The sequence below is a fragment of the Topomyia yanbarensis genome, chromosome 2 (assembly GCF_030247195.1).
Source record: "Topomyia yanbarensis strain Yona2022 chromosome 2, ASM3024719v1, whole genome shotgun sequence".
Lineage (NCBI taxonomy): Eukaryota > Metazoa > Arthropoda > Insecta > Diptera > Culicidae > Topomyia > Topomyia yanbarensis.
Window position 1 is genome coordinate 142,793,484 of NC_080671.1, and position 16,647 is coordinate 142,810,130.

The following is a 16,647-nucleotide window of genomic DNA, read 5'->3' on the forward strand; positions in this document are numbered from 1 at the left end:
AGTGGGACCAATCCAAAAAAGATGGAACAAAACCTATTTGAGGCCCTAGATGTCATTTTTAAACCAGCATTTCTTTGTAGGATATATTCAATATATTATCCTGCAACTTTTTAAAAAGAAAATTTTTTGGTTGGACTAAAGTAGAGTACCCAAGCAAAAAAAAAATTCAAAATTTTTTTTTAGAGGGTCGATGTCTTCGACAAAGTTGTAGAACATTATGCTTTGAATAACTTCTTATAACATACCACAGACATCAGACCTCATTTTTGAGGCAAAATTGTTGTTTTTTGTAAATATGACCAAAAATCAGTTTTTCGACTTTTTCATGCTAAAAACCTCAACTGATTGATTTAATACTTTCTATAAACTTGCTGGTATTACTAAAATACAACTTTTTGTTGAAGGAACTAATAACGTAAAATCAATTTTTTGGCTTCTAAAACTATTTATCATTTAAATTTGCTGTATTTTCATCAAAGATTGTTTTTTTGTGCACTTTTGTGCAACCAAACTTTGGCTATTCCGATACTATATTATTCCTAGAACACATTTAATATTACATGAAAACAGGATATAGTTGGACGCTTTGTTTGGGTTACCATTCATGTACGACGGTTTATAACATAAAATGTGTTTATATTATTTTCAATTCATATACATTATTAGCTATTCCCAAAATCTTATAATTCGCACGCACCTACCAGCATATAGAACATATTGAGATAATGAATTACGGTTACAATATGGAAAAGTGAAAAAATATAAATTTAGAAGTTAAACTACCAAAGAAAACGATTGCGGCTAAAAAAAAAATAAATCTACAGTATGTATATGGTATTTTCAACAAAATTGTTCCAAACACAATATTTGGCAACTTTGCTGAAGATCTGAACCATTTAAACAAAATTTGATTTTTTTAGTCCAGGATTTCTACTTTAGTTTAATCAATATGGTTTGATCTACAATTCCATAAAAGAACAATATTTATTTGAGGCTTTAGATATTATAGAACCTTGGCGTCTTTGGAAAAAAACATTCACAATATAATTCAAACATTTCAATTTTTTGGATGGTTGAGGAGTTGTATAATGTTCAATTTCGAATATTTTTGTTGAAAGTACCTTACACATACTGTCGATTTATTTTTAAGCCGAAATCTTTGTTCTTTGGTAGTTTAATTACAAAACTTGTATTTTTCTTAACTTTTACATGTTGTAACCGCAATTGATCAACTCAATATGTTCTATATGCTTGTAAGTGCGTGTAAAATATAAGATTTTGGGAATAGCTAATAATGTATATAAATTAAAAATAATATAAACACATTTTGTGTTCTAAACTGTCGTACATGAATGGTCACCCACGCAATGCGTCCAACTATATCCTGTTTCCATGTAATATAAAATGTATTCTAGGAATAATATAGTATAGGAATAGACGAAGTTTGGCCCAAATGTGCCCAAAAAACAGAAATCTTTGATGAAAATAGAGCAAATTTAAATGAAAAATAGTTTTAGAAGCCAAAAAATTGATTTTCTTTTATTAGTTCCTTCAACAAAAAGTTGTATTTTAGTGATACCTGCAAGTTTGTAGAACATATTGAAATAATCAATTGAGGTTTTTAGCATGGAAAAGTCGAAAAACTGATTTTTAGTCATATTTACAAACAACAACAATTTTGCCTCAAAAATGAGGTCTGATGTCTGTGGTATTTTAGAAGAAGTTATTCAAAACATAATGTTCTACAATTTTGTCCAAGACATTGACCCTCTAAAAAATTTTTTTGAATTTTTTTTTTGCTTGGGTACTCTACTTTAGTCCAAACAAAAAAAATTCTTTTTAAAAAGTTGCAGAATAATATTGTGAACATATCCTAAGAAAAAATGCTGGTTCTACAATGACATCTAAGGCCTCAAATAGGTTTTGTCCCACCTTTTTTGGATTAGTCCCACTGTGACCCGGCAGGGTGTCGAGGTTGGTCCGGTGATTCCGGTGAAGCCTGACGTCCGGGTCACCAGAACCCCGACGCACAGTGGGGCGAAACTGAAAAAAGACGGTCAAAAGTCTTTCCTGAGTTTCACAGATGTTTTCATGCTTTTATGTCTTCAGGAATGTTTCTTAGGACTATATCCCACATCTTTTAGGATAAGCACCTTAATTTTTCTTAAGGTGCAAGTGTCACTTAAAAAAAAATTTTTTAGCTCGACAACCAAAAAATTTTTTTTGTACGGAATCTTGTAGAGCAATTTATTTTGAACAACTTTGAAGAACATATCTGCCATCTATATATTTTTCCTTAAGTGATATGTACGTTGCACCTTAAAATCAATTTTTCAACTTACTCTTCTACAACTTAATTTTTTCTACATTTGTATATTCTAGAAAGTTTTAGATACCGTCAAAACACACAACTTTTCTGAAGACTCCAATGATGTATAACATGTGTATCGGGATTTAAATCGATTTTTCTTTAAAAAATACTCTTTTTCATTACAAAATTTCTTAAAATTGTGAAACTTTGTGAACCAAAACTCAGCATGATTAGATTCGTCATGTTATGTAGTATTTGTAAGCGAAGTATAACAATCCGGACATTTCGGGTTTTTTAGTTTTCCTACATTTTATACTGTATAATGCATGGATATTTCGCAGTATCTATAGAGCGGGCGTTAGTAAATCAACACGTAATATTACAGAATACTACACTCAATGCAAAATATATCTTCTATTATCAACAATCAACATGTAAAAACAATGAAAGTGTATGAAGCATTTATTATACAATAGAAGTATTTTATACTGAACTAGCCAATACCCGCCGCGTGTTGCTGCGACTTTCAACGAAATAGGATTAAACACAATTTGTTCCGAAGCGCCATGGCAGATAATCCCCAATCAATAGCACACAAACACGCTCCATGACAAATGTCTACTACGTATAAATTTTTAGGGCAATCGGCCTTTTGGGAGTCCATAAATCACATACATACAGACATTGACTTTTATATATATAGAAGAAGATGGCTAAAACGATTAATCTTGGAAAGATTACATAATTTTGGTATTATCCCTCTCATTCTTCGTTCCAGTTACTCAAAAATCCACAAAACGCAAGCTCTGAGAGTGATTCAGAATGATATTTGCTTTGATGTGTGTTTTCTTTTATTTTCAATAATTCACAATAAAATATTACTAATGCTATAAATAATTGGATTACTGTTAAGCGTGTAATGTACCCGCGTAAAAAGCAATTTAGGCGTCCTTCTAATGTATAATTAGTGCTTCATACACTTCATTGTTTTTACATGTAGATTGTTGATAATAGAAGAAATATTTTGCATTGAATTTAGTATTCTGTATTATGACGTGTTGATTTACTAACGCCCGCTCTATAGATAAATATCCATGCATTATACAGTATAAAAATGTAGGAAAACTAAAAAACCCGAAATGTCCGAATTGTTATAGTTCGCTTATATTTACTACATAACATGGCGAATTTAATCATGCTGAGTTTTGGTTCACAAAGTTTCACAATTTTGAGAAATTTTATAATGAAAAAGAGTATTTTTTAAAGAAAAATCGATTTATATCCCAATACACATGTCATACATCATTGGAGTCTTCAGAAAAGTTGTGTGTTTCGATGGTATCTAAAACTTTCTAGAATATATGAATGTAGAAAAAATTAAGTTGTAGAAGAGAAAGTTGAAAAATTGATTTTAAGGTGCAACGTACATATCACTTAAGGAAAACTATATAGATGGCAGATATGTTCTTCAAAGTTGTTCAAAATAAATTGCTCTACAAGATTCCGCGCAAAAAAATTTTTTGGTTGCCGAGCTAAAAAAAATTTTTTTGGGTGACACTTGCACCTTAAGAAAAATTAAGGTGCTTATCCTAAAAGATGTGGGATGTAGTCCTAGGAAACTTTCCTGAAGACATCAAATCATGAAAACATCTGTGAAACTCAGGAAAGACTTTTGACCGTCTTTTTTCAGTTTCGCCCCACTGTGCGACAACCCGAACCCGGTGCTATTACTGAATTAGCTTTTGTCTTGTTCCTGTTCTCCTTTTTTGTTTCCATTGACATCCAAGGAAATTGGTCTGTTTATTTGTAAGTAGTGTGTTTCTACTTCCACCAACCAGTCCGTACCAACGATAATGGACCATGCCAGTCGAAGGCATCAGAGTCATACCCAATCCGGAAAATGTCAATAATATATTATAGATTTTCATTTCACTGATAAATTACATTTTCAAAATTGGTACGTTGCATCGTGTGAAAATTTCAAAGAAGCAATTACACGATAACACCAACAGAAATTACAAATTTACTACTAATTTTCTGACATCATGAACATTGTCTAATTCTCGGTTGTTTAAGTTGTTAGTGCAAGTCAGGTATGTTCAAATTTTGAAAATGGAATTCGGTAAAATGGCACCTGGCGAAATGGCATTCGGTCAAATGGCCATTTAATTTTCCCCACCCTAATGCTGACATGTACACATAATTGTGAATGTTCACTTTTTCAAGCGAAAAAGAATTATGAAAATTTCCGCAGTCATTTCAATATTGACTATGATAATGTATATGATAAATATTCTCACAAATTGCTGCCTACATTTATCATTCAATCACACAGAACCCTTTATTACTTCGATTCGATTTTTCTCTGTCAGTAGCTTTACACAAACAGCCGTTTCTCTTGATTGCGGTTTTTAAATAAAAAAAATTCCTGATTCCTATGGTAATAGAAATCTGAGCTAAATCCACCTTGGCAGCAAGCCAACCGCATCTAATCCTCACCGATGGGATTATGATGGATATTATTGATTCTGAGTATCGCGTTGCAAAACTATTTTCCATCATCTTGCTTCAAGTGAATTATAACAGACGGTAACTATTCTGTTGGGACGGTTTGGAAACTTGATAATGCTCCGCAAACACACTCACGCTCCGTCTCAACAGCTACCGGTCGTTTATGCAATTTTCATTTTTCCCTGATGATTGATTGCGTACGAAGCTCCATCTTTCATCCTTTGATTATGTGTAATAATATTTTTTTCTCTCTCTTCATTATGCATTTGCAGATGGCACGCTCCAACTTCCAACGTTCCCAGAGCCGTGTCTGGTATGGGGACAGTGCTTCGGATAATCCTTTCTGCGGGGGTGCGAGCAGTGTGAACAATGGGTACTTCTATCACCACAATCAGATTTACTCCGGCAGGCAGCCACCGTTGTTCAGACCGACCCTGCCGGCTAGGTTTCAGGAGCTGGATGAGGAGGAAGAGCTGGTGTTGCAGCGCACGCCTGACAAGCAGATCAATAGCAATCTAAACAGTAGCAACGGAAGCAGTAGCAGCAGTACATCGTGGAATGTGGCTACCCGACAGGGCAGCCCCGCCAGCCACAAGAGTCAGGTAAGCTGAAATAATAGCTTCATCAATTTCATTTTTTTTCTCATTGAATAAAACAATTACGGTCTTCTATTCAGGACTCCGGCTTCTCGGACACAGAAGGCTCTCCCAATATGGCCTCTATTAACAGTAACAGTAGTAAGAATTGCAACGAAAACCAATCCTCCCCGAATAAGTTAACGCCAAAACGAACGATCAATGAACAGCTTTTCCAAAGATCACCTTCGATAAGCAGTGAAGCGCCAACCCCTCCGACCGTGATCCGCCGACCTGCAGTACCAACGAGTGAACATTTAGAAACCTTCCCTCGGCGAATATCTTACAGTGAGCCAAACTCTCCCACACCCAGCGAGGGTCTAATCTCCAAGATCGATAGCCTCAACTTTAACAACACATCACCCCTGGAAGCTAGTCAGTTGAACACGAGGTTTGATACGAATGAAATCGATGATTCTTCGGGCCCTTTGTCATTATCCCTGTCCTACCAGTGCCCTTCACGAAACAGTGGAAGTTCCTTGAAACGCGGACGTATACTTACCAAATGCAGCCGAGTGAAACGAAATCTAAACCAGCAGCTGCAGGACTCCGACGAAGAAATGATCTCTCTGGATAGTAGTGAGTTAACTAACATCCTCAACCAAACTCTGGCACAGGACGTCAGTTTGTCCGCATTGAAAATACCCAAAAGCATCCTAAAATCACCCGCAACTTACAACAACGAAACCGTAGTTCTTGGATATGTCTCCCCAGAATCTACCAACAACAACACCAACCGAACCGTGGATCAGGGTGAGGTTCCAACGCGTGAAAGAGAGTTACCAACGTACGCGGAACTCTATCCGAACGGAACCTCCACTCCAATCATGTACCCGCCAAAGTTCTACCGTTCGCTTCCACCAACACCGACACGAACGCAGCGAAGTCCAATCAAGCTTCGACCAACGAAATTGATCGACAACTTCTACGAAGAACCGGACCAGAACCCGCTCAATCGACTGTCCAATGCGAACGAACTCACATTCATCCAGTACGAAAATCCACTGCTGAACGGTCACACCCCGGCGGTTCAGTCCTGGCTAGATGGACTGCGATTCTCCTGTCAAAATGAAGTTATGTCCATTCTGCAGACTAAATCGATTAGTGCAGAAGCTTCACGAAACCTTAAAATGACCTCCGCTACTGCAATGAAACTAACTCGACATATACAGGCAAAGGTTGCCATCCTCCAGGCAGAATTCGAGAAAGTAGAAAAAGTATTCGCTTCGATCAAGCGCTATCAACAGCAACAGGAAGAGGATGATGATGACGACGAGAAAGAAATCTACCAAAAACTAGCACCGTTAGTTCAATGTCTGGCGACCGGCATCTACGAATTTGTTCAGAAGCAGAAATCTAACGATTACTTTGGAAAAGATCCGAGCGAACGGGCCGACCGTAAAAAGTTTCTGGAGAACGGTCAATCATTGGTGGATATGACGACAGATCTGAGGGTCGCCGCTGCCAACGGAGATGACTTTGACTACAGATCTGTTGAGGAGGAGGTTCAGATTGTCAAGCGTTACTTTTTGATCACGATCCGATTAATTTTCAAAAATCTGATCAAGGTTATAGTGGACTCGATCGAGGACTCCAAGTGTGATCTAATGCTGCGCTCGAACCTAACCTACGTTGCCACATTATCCAATCTCGACTATCAGGGGTTGACATCCCTAAACGATGCGTTCATCGCAAACGGGACGGTACGCGTTTTGCTGATCGTGTGTATGGATTGCAAGTTTTCTTCGATTAGGGCTCTGGCCTTACGGGCACTTGCCACCGTTTGCTCGACGACAGAAACAATTCGGCAGTTGGAAAAAGCTGATGGAGTGGAAATTTTACGGGACATATTGGCTGATCAGAGATCAAACGAACGCGGTGATCCAGAGCTCCGGGAAGCCGTATCGGTGTTGACACAGATAACCGCACCGTGGCATGGGGAGGATCATCGCATCGATGGGTTGCGTCAGCATGTGCACGCTATCGTGGAAGCGGTGACAGGTGAGTAATGGAATGAATAGTTTTGCCTCGTAGAATATAGTAGATTGGCATTTGGTCGCTGTTGTGCTATCTTATGACCAGTGCCATTCAGCACATTTCGAGAAAAACGATTTTTAAAGTTTGAGATTGAATATCTTGAAACTTATAAATGGTATAAACAATTCAAAGAATTATTAATCTCAAATATTACGAAGATCGGTTAACTATGTTGTGTTTTTATCATAAATGTAAACAAAAGTCTCACTCCACGTGTCATAGGTGTGTATTGATGACAAAATTTGTATGGCGTGTCATAATCGTGCATGGAATATTTTCCATAGAAAAAATCATCAATTATTAACTTTTATTCATATCTTTGGCTCATTTGGTCTATAAACAATCAGTGAGATGCATTTTGAAGAGAATCTAGAAAAAGTAGTTATTTTTTGTTACAGTGTTGCCAAATATCTTATATTTCCAGTTTAAAACTTAAACTGCATTTTTCTCACAATTCGTGTATTTTTGTTTTGAAAGTGATTATTCCATTGTGGTCCTCAGATGGTTTTACACATAAAAACATTTTATATATGAAGATAACTTGAGCCAATTCTACGATACAGTCATTTGAAGCAAAAAAGTAACTAAGTAGAATGACAAAATTCTGAAAACGCTACTTTGTAGAGTTTTTTTAGACAGCTAATGTGGCATATCTAACTCAGTTTACCCCAAATTGGGGTTTGTCATAAGATAGCACAACAGCGACGATTTGGCATTTGGCATCTGGCATCTGGCATTTGGCGTTTGGCATTTGGCATTTGGCATTTGGCATTTGGCATTTGGCATTTGGCATTTGGCATTTGGCATTTGGCATTTGGCATTTGGCATTTGGCATTTGGCATTTGGCATTTGGCATTTGGCATTTGGCATTTGGCATTTGGCATTTGGCATTTGGCATTTGGCATTTGGCATTTGGCATTTGGCATTTGGCATTTGGCATTTGGCATTTGGCATTTGGCATTTGGCATTTGGCATTTGGCATTTGGCATTTGGCATTTGGCATTTGGCATTTGGCATTTGGCATTTGGCATTTGGCATTTGGCATTTGGCATTTGGCATTTGGCATTTGGCATTTGGCATTTGGCATTTGGCATTTGGCATTTGGCATTTGGCATTTGGCATTTGGCATTTGGCATTTGGCATTTGGCATTTGGCATTTGGCATTTGGCATTTGGCATTTGGCATTTGGCATTTGGCATTTGGCATTTGGCATTTGGCATTTGGCATTTGGCATTTGGCATTTGGCATTTGGCATTTGGCATTTGGCATTTGGCATTTGGCATTTGGCATTTGGCATTTGGCATTTGGCATTTGGCATTTGGCATTTGGCATTTGGCATTTGGCATTTGGCATTTGGCATTTGGCATTTGGCATTTGGCATTTGGCATTTGGCATTTGGCATTTGGCATTTGGCATTTGGCATTTGGCATTTGGCATTTGGCATTTGGCATTTGGCATTTGGCATTTGGCATTTGGCATTTGGCATTTGGCATTTGACATTTGGCATTTGGCATTTAGCATTTGGCATTTGGCATCTAGCATTTGGTATTTGACATTTAGCATTTGGTATTTGACATTTAGCATTTAGCATTTGTATTTTTTTCCTTTTTCTCTTTTTTCTTTTTTTCCCTTTTTCCTTTTTTCCCTTTTTCCCTTTTTCCCTTTTTCCCTTTTTCCCTTTTTCCCTTTTTCCCTTTTTCCCTTTTTCCCTTTTTCCCTTTTTCCCTTTTTCCCTTTTTCCCTTTTTCCCTTTTTCCCTTTTTCCCTTTTTCCCTTTTTCCTTTTTCCCTTTTTCCCTTTTTCCCTTTTTCCCTTTTTCCCTTTTTCCCTTTTTCCCTTTTTCCCTTTTTCCCTTTTTCCCTTTTTCCCTTTTTCCTTTTTCCCTTTTTCCCTTTTTCCCTTTTTCCCTTTTTCCCTTTTTTCCCTTTTTCCCTTTTTTCCCTTTTTCCCTTTTTCCCTTTTTCCCTTTTTCCCTTTTTCCCTTTTCCCTTTTTCCCTTTTTCCCTTTTTCCCTTTTTCCTTTTTCCCTTTTTCCCTTTTTCCCTTTTTCCCTTTTTCCCTTTTTCCCTTTTTCCCTTTTTCCCTTTTTCCCTTTTTCCCTTTTTCCCTTTTTCCCTTTTTCCCTTTTTCCCTTTTTCCCTTTTTCCCTTTTTCCCTTTTTCCCTTTTTCCCTTTTTCCCTTTTTCCTTTTTCCTTTTCCCTTTTCCCCTTTTTCCTTTTCCCTTTTTCCCTTTTTCCCTTTTTCCCTTTTTCCCTTTTTCCTTTTTCCCTTTTTCCCTTTTCCCTTTTTCCCTTTTCCTTTTTCCCTTTTTCCCTTTTTCCCTTTTTCCCCTTTTCCCCTTTTCCCTTTTTCTCTTTTTCACTTTTTCCCTTTTTCGCTTTTTCGCTTTTTCGCTTTTTCCCTTTTTCCCTTTTTCCGTTTTTCCCCTTTTCCCTTTTTCCCTTTTTCCCTTTTTCCCTTTTTCCCTTTTTCCCTTTTTCCCTTTTTCCCTTTTTTCCTTTTTCCCCTTTTCCCTTTACTCCCTTTTTCCCTTTTTCCCTTTTTCCCTTTTTCCCTTTTTCCCTTTTTCCCTTTTTCCCTTTTTCCCTTTTTCCCTTTTTACCTCTTCTTTTTTGCTTTCCGTTTTATTATGCAATCAGTTAACTGTTTCAATTTTCAGTTTTTCTTTTCCTCTTTTTTCCTTTTATGATTGTTTTTCGTTTTGACTATTATATTTTCTTTTCTTTTTAGCATTTCGTCGTTCTTTTATTTTTTCTCTTTACTAGTTCTTTTTGCTATCTGCTTTTTTCGGTTTGTTTTGCCTTTTTGTTTCGCTTTCTTTTTCTTTTTCTTTTTTCCCTAACCCCTTGTTTACCCCTCTTTTATTCATATTTCCTCTATTGAACTTCTTATTACTTGATTTATTTTCTCCTTTGTTTTTGTCTTGTTTCCATTGTCATTTCTTCTCGTTTTACCTTTTTTTTTTCTTTTTTGAGTTCCCAACTACGTTATACTCACCTCTTATAAATTCTTTGTTTCATATTCTTTGATATCCAATTATTAAAAACATTGTGAAATTTTATGTAACTCATTGAATTTCTGTGCAGTTCTGGATGTTCTTGACATTCGTTGAACTCCACATAATTTTGGGAAATTTCATGAATTTTTGTTGATAATCTTTTCAATCTATTGAATTTCTTTAAAATTCATCGAAATTCCTTGAAGTTTAAAATGTTTTATTTTATGTAAATTTGATTTCTTTTTTAACATTTTGTGTTGTTTTTTTGAAATTCATGAAAATTTCCAAAGGTTTTGATTTATACTCATGGATTTTTTCCGTTTATTATAATTATCCAAAAAGTTCCACGAAGTAAATTCAAGTAAATTGATATCGCTAAAGGTAACAGTAACTCCATGCTAGCTTATGGTCATTAATACTAAAAACTGTTCAAGCGAAGCGCATGTAAGCCAAGTGGAGTTTCCTCAACAATAGTCTCCCTATCGTTAGATTACTGTTTTTATCAGCATTTTATTTATAACGAGCAAATTGTGACGCTTCAAGCGTTTATCTTGTGAATCTCATCATCATTTAGTTTTAATTCATTGCGCCTCCTGCAGGAAAATAATTCCTCGCAGCTATAAAACGGAAGTGCTTTACTTTTTACAAAATAGTTCACTAATTAAAGACAACAGCACCGAGTTCTCCCTTCCTCTTCAGGGTTGGTTTTCTTCGGCACGCCGAATCCGCTTGACTGTTTTCTTCAGAGTAGTCGTCCCTATCATCATTCACTCACAAATTGTACTCGACAATGCTCTGTCTATACACCAACTGCAATGTGATTGATTGTGTTTATGCAACAGCTCAATTTTTCGTTATTCACCTTGCAATCTCTCAATCTGGCTCAATCAAGATTTTCTCAGCCTATGCTTTCTTTTCTGAGCGAAGTTCATTTACGCTCTTTTCTGGATTAAATTACTTATAGTTAATTTAGTGTGATGCAAGAAGTGGCTGTTTTCACTAAAAGATGTTTTTCTTTTTCCACAGAAATTGTTGAACGAACGTCCTGCTGCCAAACGCTGCTACTTTGTTCCGCCTGTCTGAACAACCTAACAAGGATCGAGGCCACTGCCGTGTACTCGCTGATGTCGCACGAAACGGCTGCGAAGCTAAAAGCGGCCGCCGAGAGACGGGGTCCTGGCGCTTCCGTGTTCCTTTTCGTAAGTATCTAATGGCATTCTATTGAACATTTATATCATATTATAGCTACCGGTCGCTTTGCAGTGCGATAGTCATTTCTGATGAACCAGGTTGCATCATTGAATAATTTGTACGAGTTAGAACTTTGAAATGGAGTTTTGATAGATTGTAATTTTATTTTCAGCAGTCAGAGAATTACAATTCATTTATATTAATCAAAAGGTGTCATCGACGAAATAATGGTGGTCCGTAACAAATTGAAAGTACAGCTACTTCAATCAAGTGGGCACGCTGGTGTGATGTCCGACATTTACAGGCTACTGAGATGAGCCTCTCCGGTCGGCACGGAGTGGTGTCCATCAATGCTTGTACCCTACCTGCCATTAAAAGTTTAAAAGACCATCCATTTAACTTTGTTTGTGTTGCGTTTAGTTAGACAGACGCACGTGTCTCGTAAATAATGGATATAAATTCTTTTTCCCATAAAACTGTCACTGAACCGATAGTACTGTGTGTGATACTGTGCGGCGGCCAGTGTCAGGTTTGTTTCAACTTGAAGCCGGAATGCAAATTGCTCTTTTCAGTACTTTTTACCACTTTGCCTGGGGGCATTCGGAGCGTGTTGTGCATTCATGTTTTTTTTATTTCGGTTCGGATAGATAAATGTCCGAGGTATGTTTCAATTAGGTGTTTTATCGTGTTTTTCAGACAACTTTTGTTTTGTTTTGTACCTATGGACTGATTATGTATAATTTAAAAAGGTTTGTCTTGCTCTGGGATTTTTACGGGAATATTTTCAATGTTTTGTACATGTTGAAATATGGGAATATTCAAAGCTGGTTGTTTGCAACATCAAACGAATAGCCAGGATCGTAACAACATTTACCTAGCCGGAAATCAAAACTGAAGAAATGAGTGAAAATCATCGTAATGTCGCTGCGAGAAAGGTTCATATTCTTCACTAGTCATTATTCATCCAATTCAGTTTTCTACTTCTGTTCCAGATTCACCTTGCGCTGGTTGAGGAGGAGAATGCCTAGTTTTTTATGAATATTTAGATGGTATGATCTTAGACGTCTTCTGTATTTTTTCTTCAATATTAACTAAAACTCAGGGTTATCTTGGAAAGAAGAACGAATGGTCAAAACATGAACGATATCCGAAATTAAAAAAAAAGTAATGGCACCGATTAGCTAAAAGCGATCTGGAGTTTTTCAGGAAAAGTATTTAATTTATTTTATCCTTTAATAAGGTTAACAATCTTAAGGTATTGGTAGGGTCGTAACATGGTTTTCTGGTACCCTTGGCGGAGTCTCAGTTTTCCGCCTCTTTGGTACAGCTTTCGAAGAATAATTTAGATTGTCAATGAAAATGGCACACTGATTCTGACTTATTTTATGACTTATCCACTTTAAGTTCATAAAGCATGCTACGGACCCGCACAGGCACTGGCGGCTCCAGGGAGGGGCACGCAGGGGCACGTGCCCCCCCCCCTTTTCGACCAAAAGATGTTTTGGTAAAAAGATATTCGCATTTACCTACTTCCATATGTCAAGAATCTAGAAGTGATCAACAAGGCGATCAGTTTATTTTTTGTAATACTTTATTTAACCAAGTAAAAGCTAATTAATTAAATTTGGTAATAAAAGTAATTTTGAATTTGTGCAAGCAATACGCAAAGCTTGGTTTCCGATCTTTTTTGGTACGGAATTAAAATAAGTAGGTACCGGTATATTCGGTACCATGCAAAACTTTTGATAAAATTATTTCTATTTGATATATCTAACGTAGAGCTGTAACGTGTAACTTGACAAGAATCAAAATGCCATCGCCTTCAGAAATCTATCCGGTAATATCGGGAGTCAAATGGCACACTCAATAATAGATCTAATTTTACCAGACCACTTGAAAAGTACATTCATTTTTGACGTAGGACTACGTCTTTGTTTTCGATATGGGGGTGCACTTTGCAAATTCAACAAAAATGGTATGTAACGAAAAGTGGTCCAATTTTAAACGCTTATAATTCAGCCATCTTACGGTAAATTTTCAATTTTTTTGCGCATATCGCTCAGAAATACTTCTAAGAATAGATTCCAATAGATAAACCCAAAGATTTTTGATATCTTGGCATCAAAATTTTAAATAATGTTCAACATAGTTAAAATACCACGCATTTGCACACAGAAGGCTGCGCTTCCCTAGTCTGGCACGACAGATTTATGTACCTAACGCGCAACGCTTCTATGAATGACGTCATCATCGACTATTTAAAGAGCAGATTTGGTCGGGCAAGCTCAGTTGCCTCTTGGACAGCAGGCAGAGCAGAGCACTGCGCTGCATGCTCCCACAGCCAGTGTAGCAGAGGCTAGCGTCGTGGTACTAGTTGTCTCTTTCGCACCACCCATCATCACCAGCGTTGACTCATTTTGCTTGGTGCGTATCTTCCATTCGTGTACGGACACGATGTACTGGTACAGCTTTTTGATTCAAGCACGGTACACGGTTCGCTTGGGTCTATTGTTTGAGGCGAATGTGTAAGTATATCCAAGTGTTGCGTGTATTATAGAAAGATTTCTGCGAATTTGCGCGAAGCGAAAGCTTTCGGTTTTTCTTTGCGTTGTCGTCTCCATGACAGGCTAAGGAGACGAAAACTTTCTTAGCAACAAATTCACGCGAATGGATAGAAGAAAGAGCAACGAAGGTTTATTATTTACGTTTCATCAATTTATTGATTCCACGAGATTCATTTCCACTATCCCACTTTGATTCTACCAATACATAGGTACCACAAAGCCTATTTATGAATGGATGCACTGTTACTCAAAAAATCGCTGCAAAAAATGCATCTAAGTCCATCCATAAAACTATTTTCGATTCTTGTATATGTTTTGCTTCGATATATGATTAAGACCACTGCATTCGCTACATTTATGTGTACTTTAGGAAAATTACAATAACGGCAAAATAAAACTATAAAGCTTATCCTATACAAGAACTGTGACTGTATTGTCTAAACATGATTTTTAAGCATCGGTCTGGTTGTTTACCGCACACAATAGAAAACTTTTTAAAATTTTAAAGCAGTTCCAGATATTAGTTCGGTTTTCTATCGCAGTTTTCTGTCTGCTTTCTTTAATCGGATTCGATCGCTCATTGTAAATAAAATGACCTGATGAGCAAGACGGTTTGATTTATGAAGTGAACTGTAGAAAGAAATGTTTGATTAATTATTAATCCAAATGTAATAAAAAATTAAATATTTCACGTATTGCAGTCCTACGTCTGCAATTCGTACAACCCCATAGGGCTGTCCCTTGTAGTTTTTGAACTTTTTTCGGAACACTCCTAAATCAATTGGTAATTAGCTCTACAAACCATCTGTCAAATATGAAATTTTTCCCCTAGCTCTAGTTCATTCACAAGAGTTAAGTTCTATATTGAAATATATGGAAAATCAGAAATTAAAAATCAAATTCCAATAAAAAATTCCACAGTAATTCTGCATACCTCGAAACTTACGGTGGCGTAGCTTATTTTATAACGAACAGCTTTCTTGAAGAATGCGTATTGATTGGAGGTTCCCCGACAAAGTTATTTAATTTTGAAGACAAACGGAATTTTTTGAAATTTCCTATTCTAAGCATGTGCGAGAAAGAGAGGCAACACATAACTTTATATGAGAATATCTTTTTACTGCAAAATAGGATCAATTGGCAGTCTTCGGCAATGTTGATCCTTACACCTTAAGCTACATATTTACAGATTTTGGGATGCACAAGATGTTTTTATATATTTCCACATACAAACTTGAAAACTCTTGTGAGTAAAGTAGAGTTATCGGAAAAAGCTCATATTTGACAAATGGTATGGGAAGCCAATTACCGTTTGATTTAACAGTGTTCCGAAAAAAGTCAAAATTGCTGCCGGTCTAATGCGGTATAGACACATGTGGATGTCTGGAACTCAGGAACACACCCACTTTTAGAATCTGTAAAATGCTTATGGTTCCCGGTCATTCGGATTTCCGAAGGTATGTTCCAATACTGGGGTATTAATTGTGAATTTCAATGGGATACTGGCAATATAGGCATCAAAGTTCTTGGGATTGAGTCAGAAGACTGCACCACATGGTGCACCTTATGAGACAACTCCAAGAATTTTTTATACCTGTAAAATCTTATTAGTATCTATTCACAAATTATTTCCCAGTACTAGAATATCCCTCCGGAAATTCGAATTAGTGGGAACCAGATGCATCCATCAGGCTCAATTTCACAGATTCTAAATGTGAATGATTTCCTAAATTCAAAACATCCAAAAGTGCTCCAATTCGGTTAAAATTGACATAGTTATGGTCTTTTAAATTTACGGTATATTTTAGCTATTCAGTCCTCGGCACGGAGAAACACCTGTTTTAAGTCGACTTTTACGACAATTCTTGCTTGAGAAACTTCAACCCGCCAGATGCCACACGGCCTCTAGGCTGGTTTTGTCCGGAGTAAGTTAATAGACTTTTATCATCCTCTTGGGGGACCAAAGCCGGTACACTATGCCTGGCTTCTTGATGATACTGAATTTAGCTCATTCCACGATCTTTGCTGAAGCTTTTAGGAGGTGGCCTAAGTACCGTCTCTACGCATGGGTTCACTGGGCCAGGGGGCCTACACTAAGGATGGATATAAAATCATTCTACAGATTATATTTCAAAAAATTGTGCATAACTTTTAAGCGTGTGGGTAAGAATAGATCAAGCAGCTCGGTATTGCACAACCGTCAATCTAAAATTTTGATTCAATATACATTTATTTTTAACAACAACAATTAAACGTTTGGTATATCACGTATACAAAGTATGGAAGGCACCGGACCTTAGCCAACCAACCAGAAAATCTTGTTTGCTAAGCAATCTGCGGATGGGGCAACATATTTATTTCTTCGTCACATCCGGGTCGGTCAACGGAAATATCCACTA

The 16,647-nt window shown here is 36.9% G+C and overlaps 1 protein-coding gene across 5 annotated transcripts in view; it reads left to right on the forward strand.

Moving 5' to 3' along the window:
- Nucleotides 1–16,647, forward strand: part of LOC131681593 (uncharacterized) — a 179,464-nt gene that overhangs the window by 136,003 nt on the left and 26,814 nt on the right. For 4 of the 5 annotated variants that reach the window (XM_058962483.1, XM_058962480.1, XM_058962481.1 and 1 more), the window contains 3 exons: nucleotides 5,095–5,424; nucleotides 5,499–7,458; nucleotides 11,520–11,692. In XM_058962483.1, the coding sequence (XP_058818466.1) occupies nucleotides 5,095–5,424; nucleotides 5,499–7,458; nucleotides 11,520–11,692 (2,463 nt within the window). Of the gene's footprint in view, nucleotides 1–5,082; nucleotides 5,425–5,498; nucleotides 7,459–11,519; nucleotides 11,693–16,647 lie in introns of those variants that run through there. The other variant, XM_058962482.1, reaches the window with a different exon arrangement.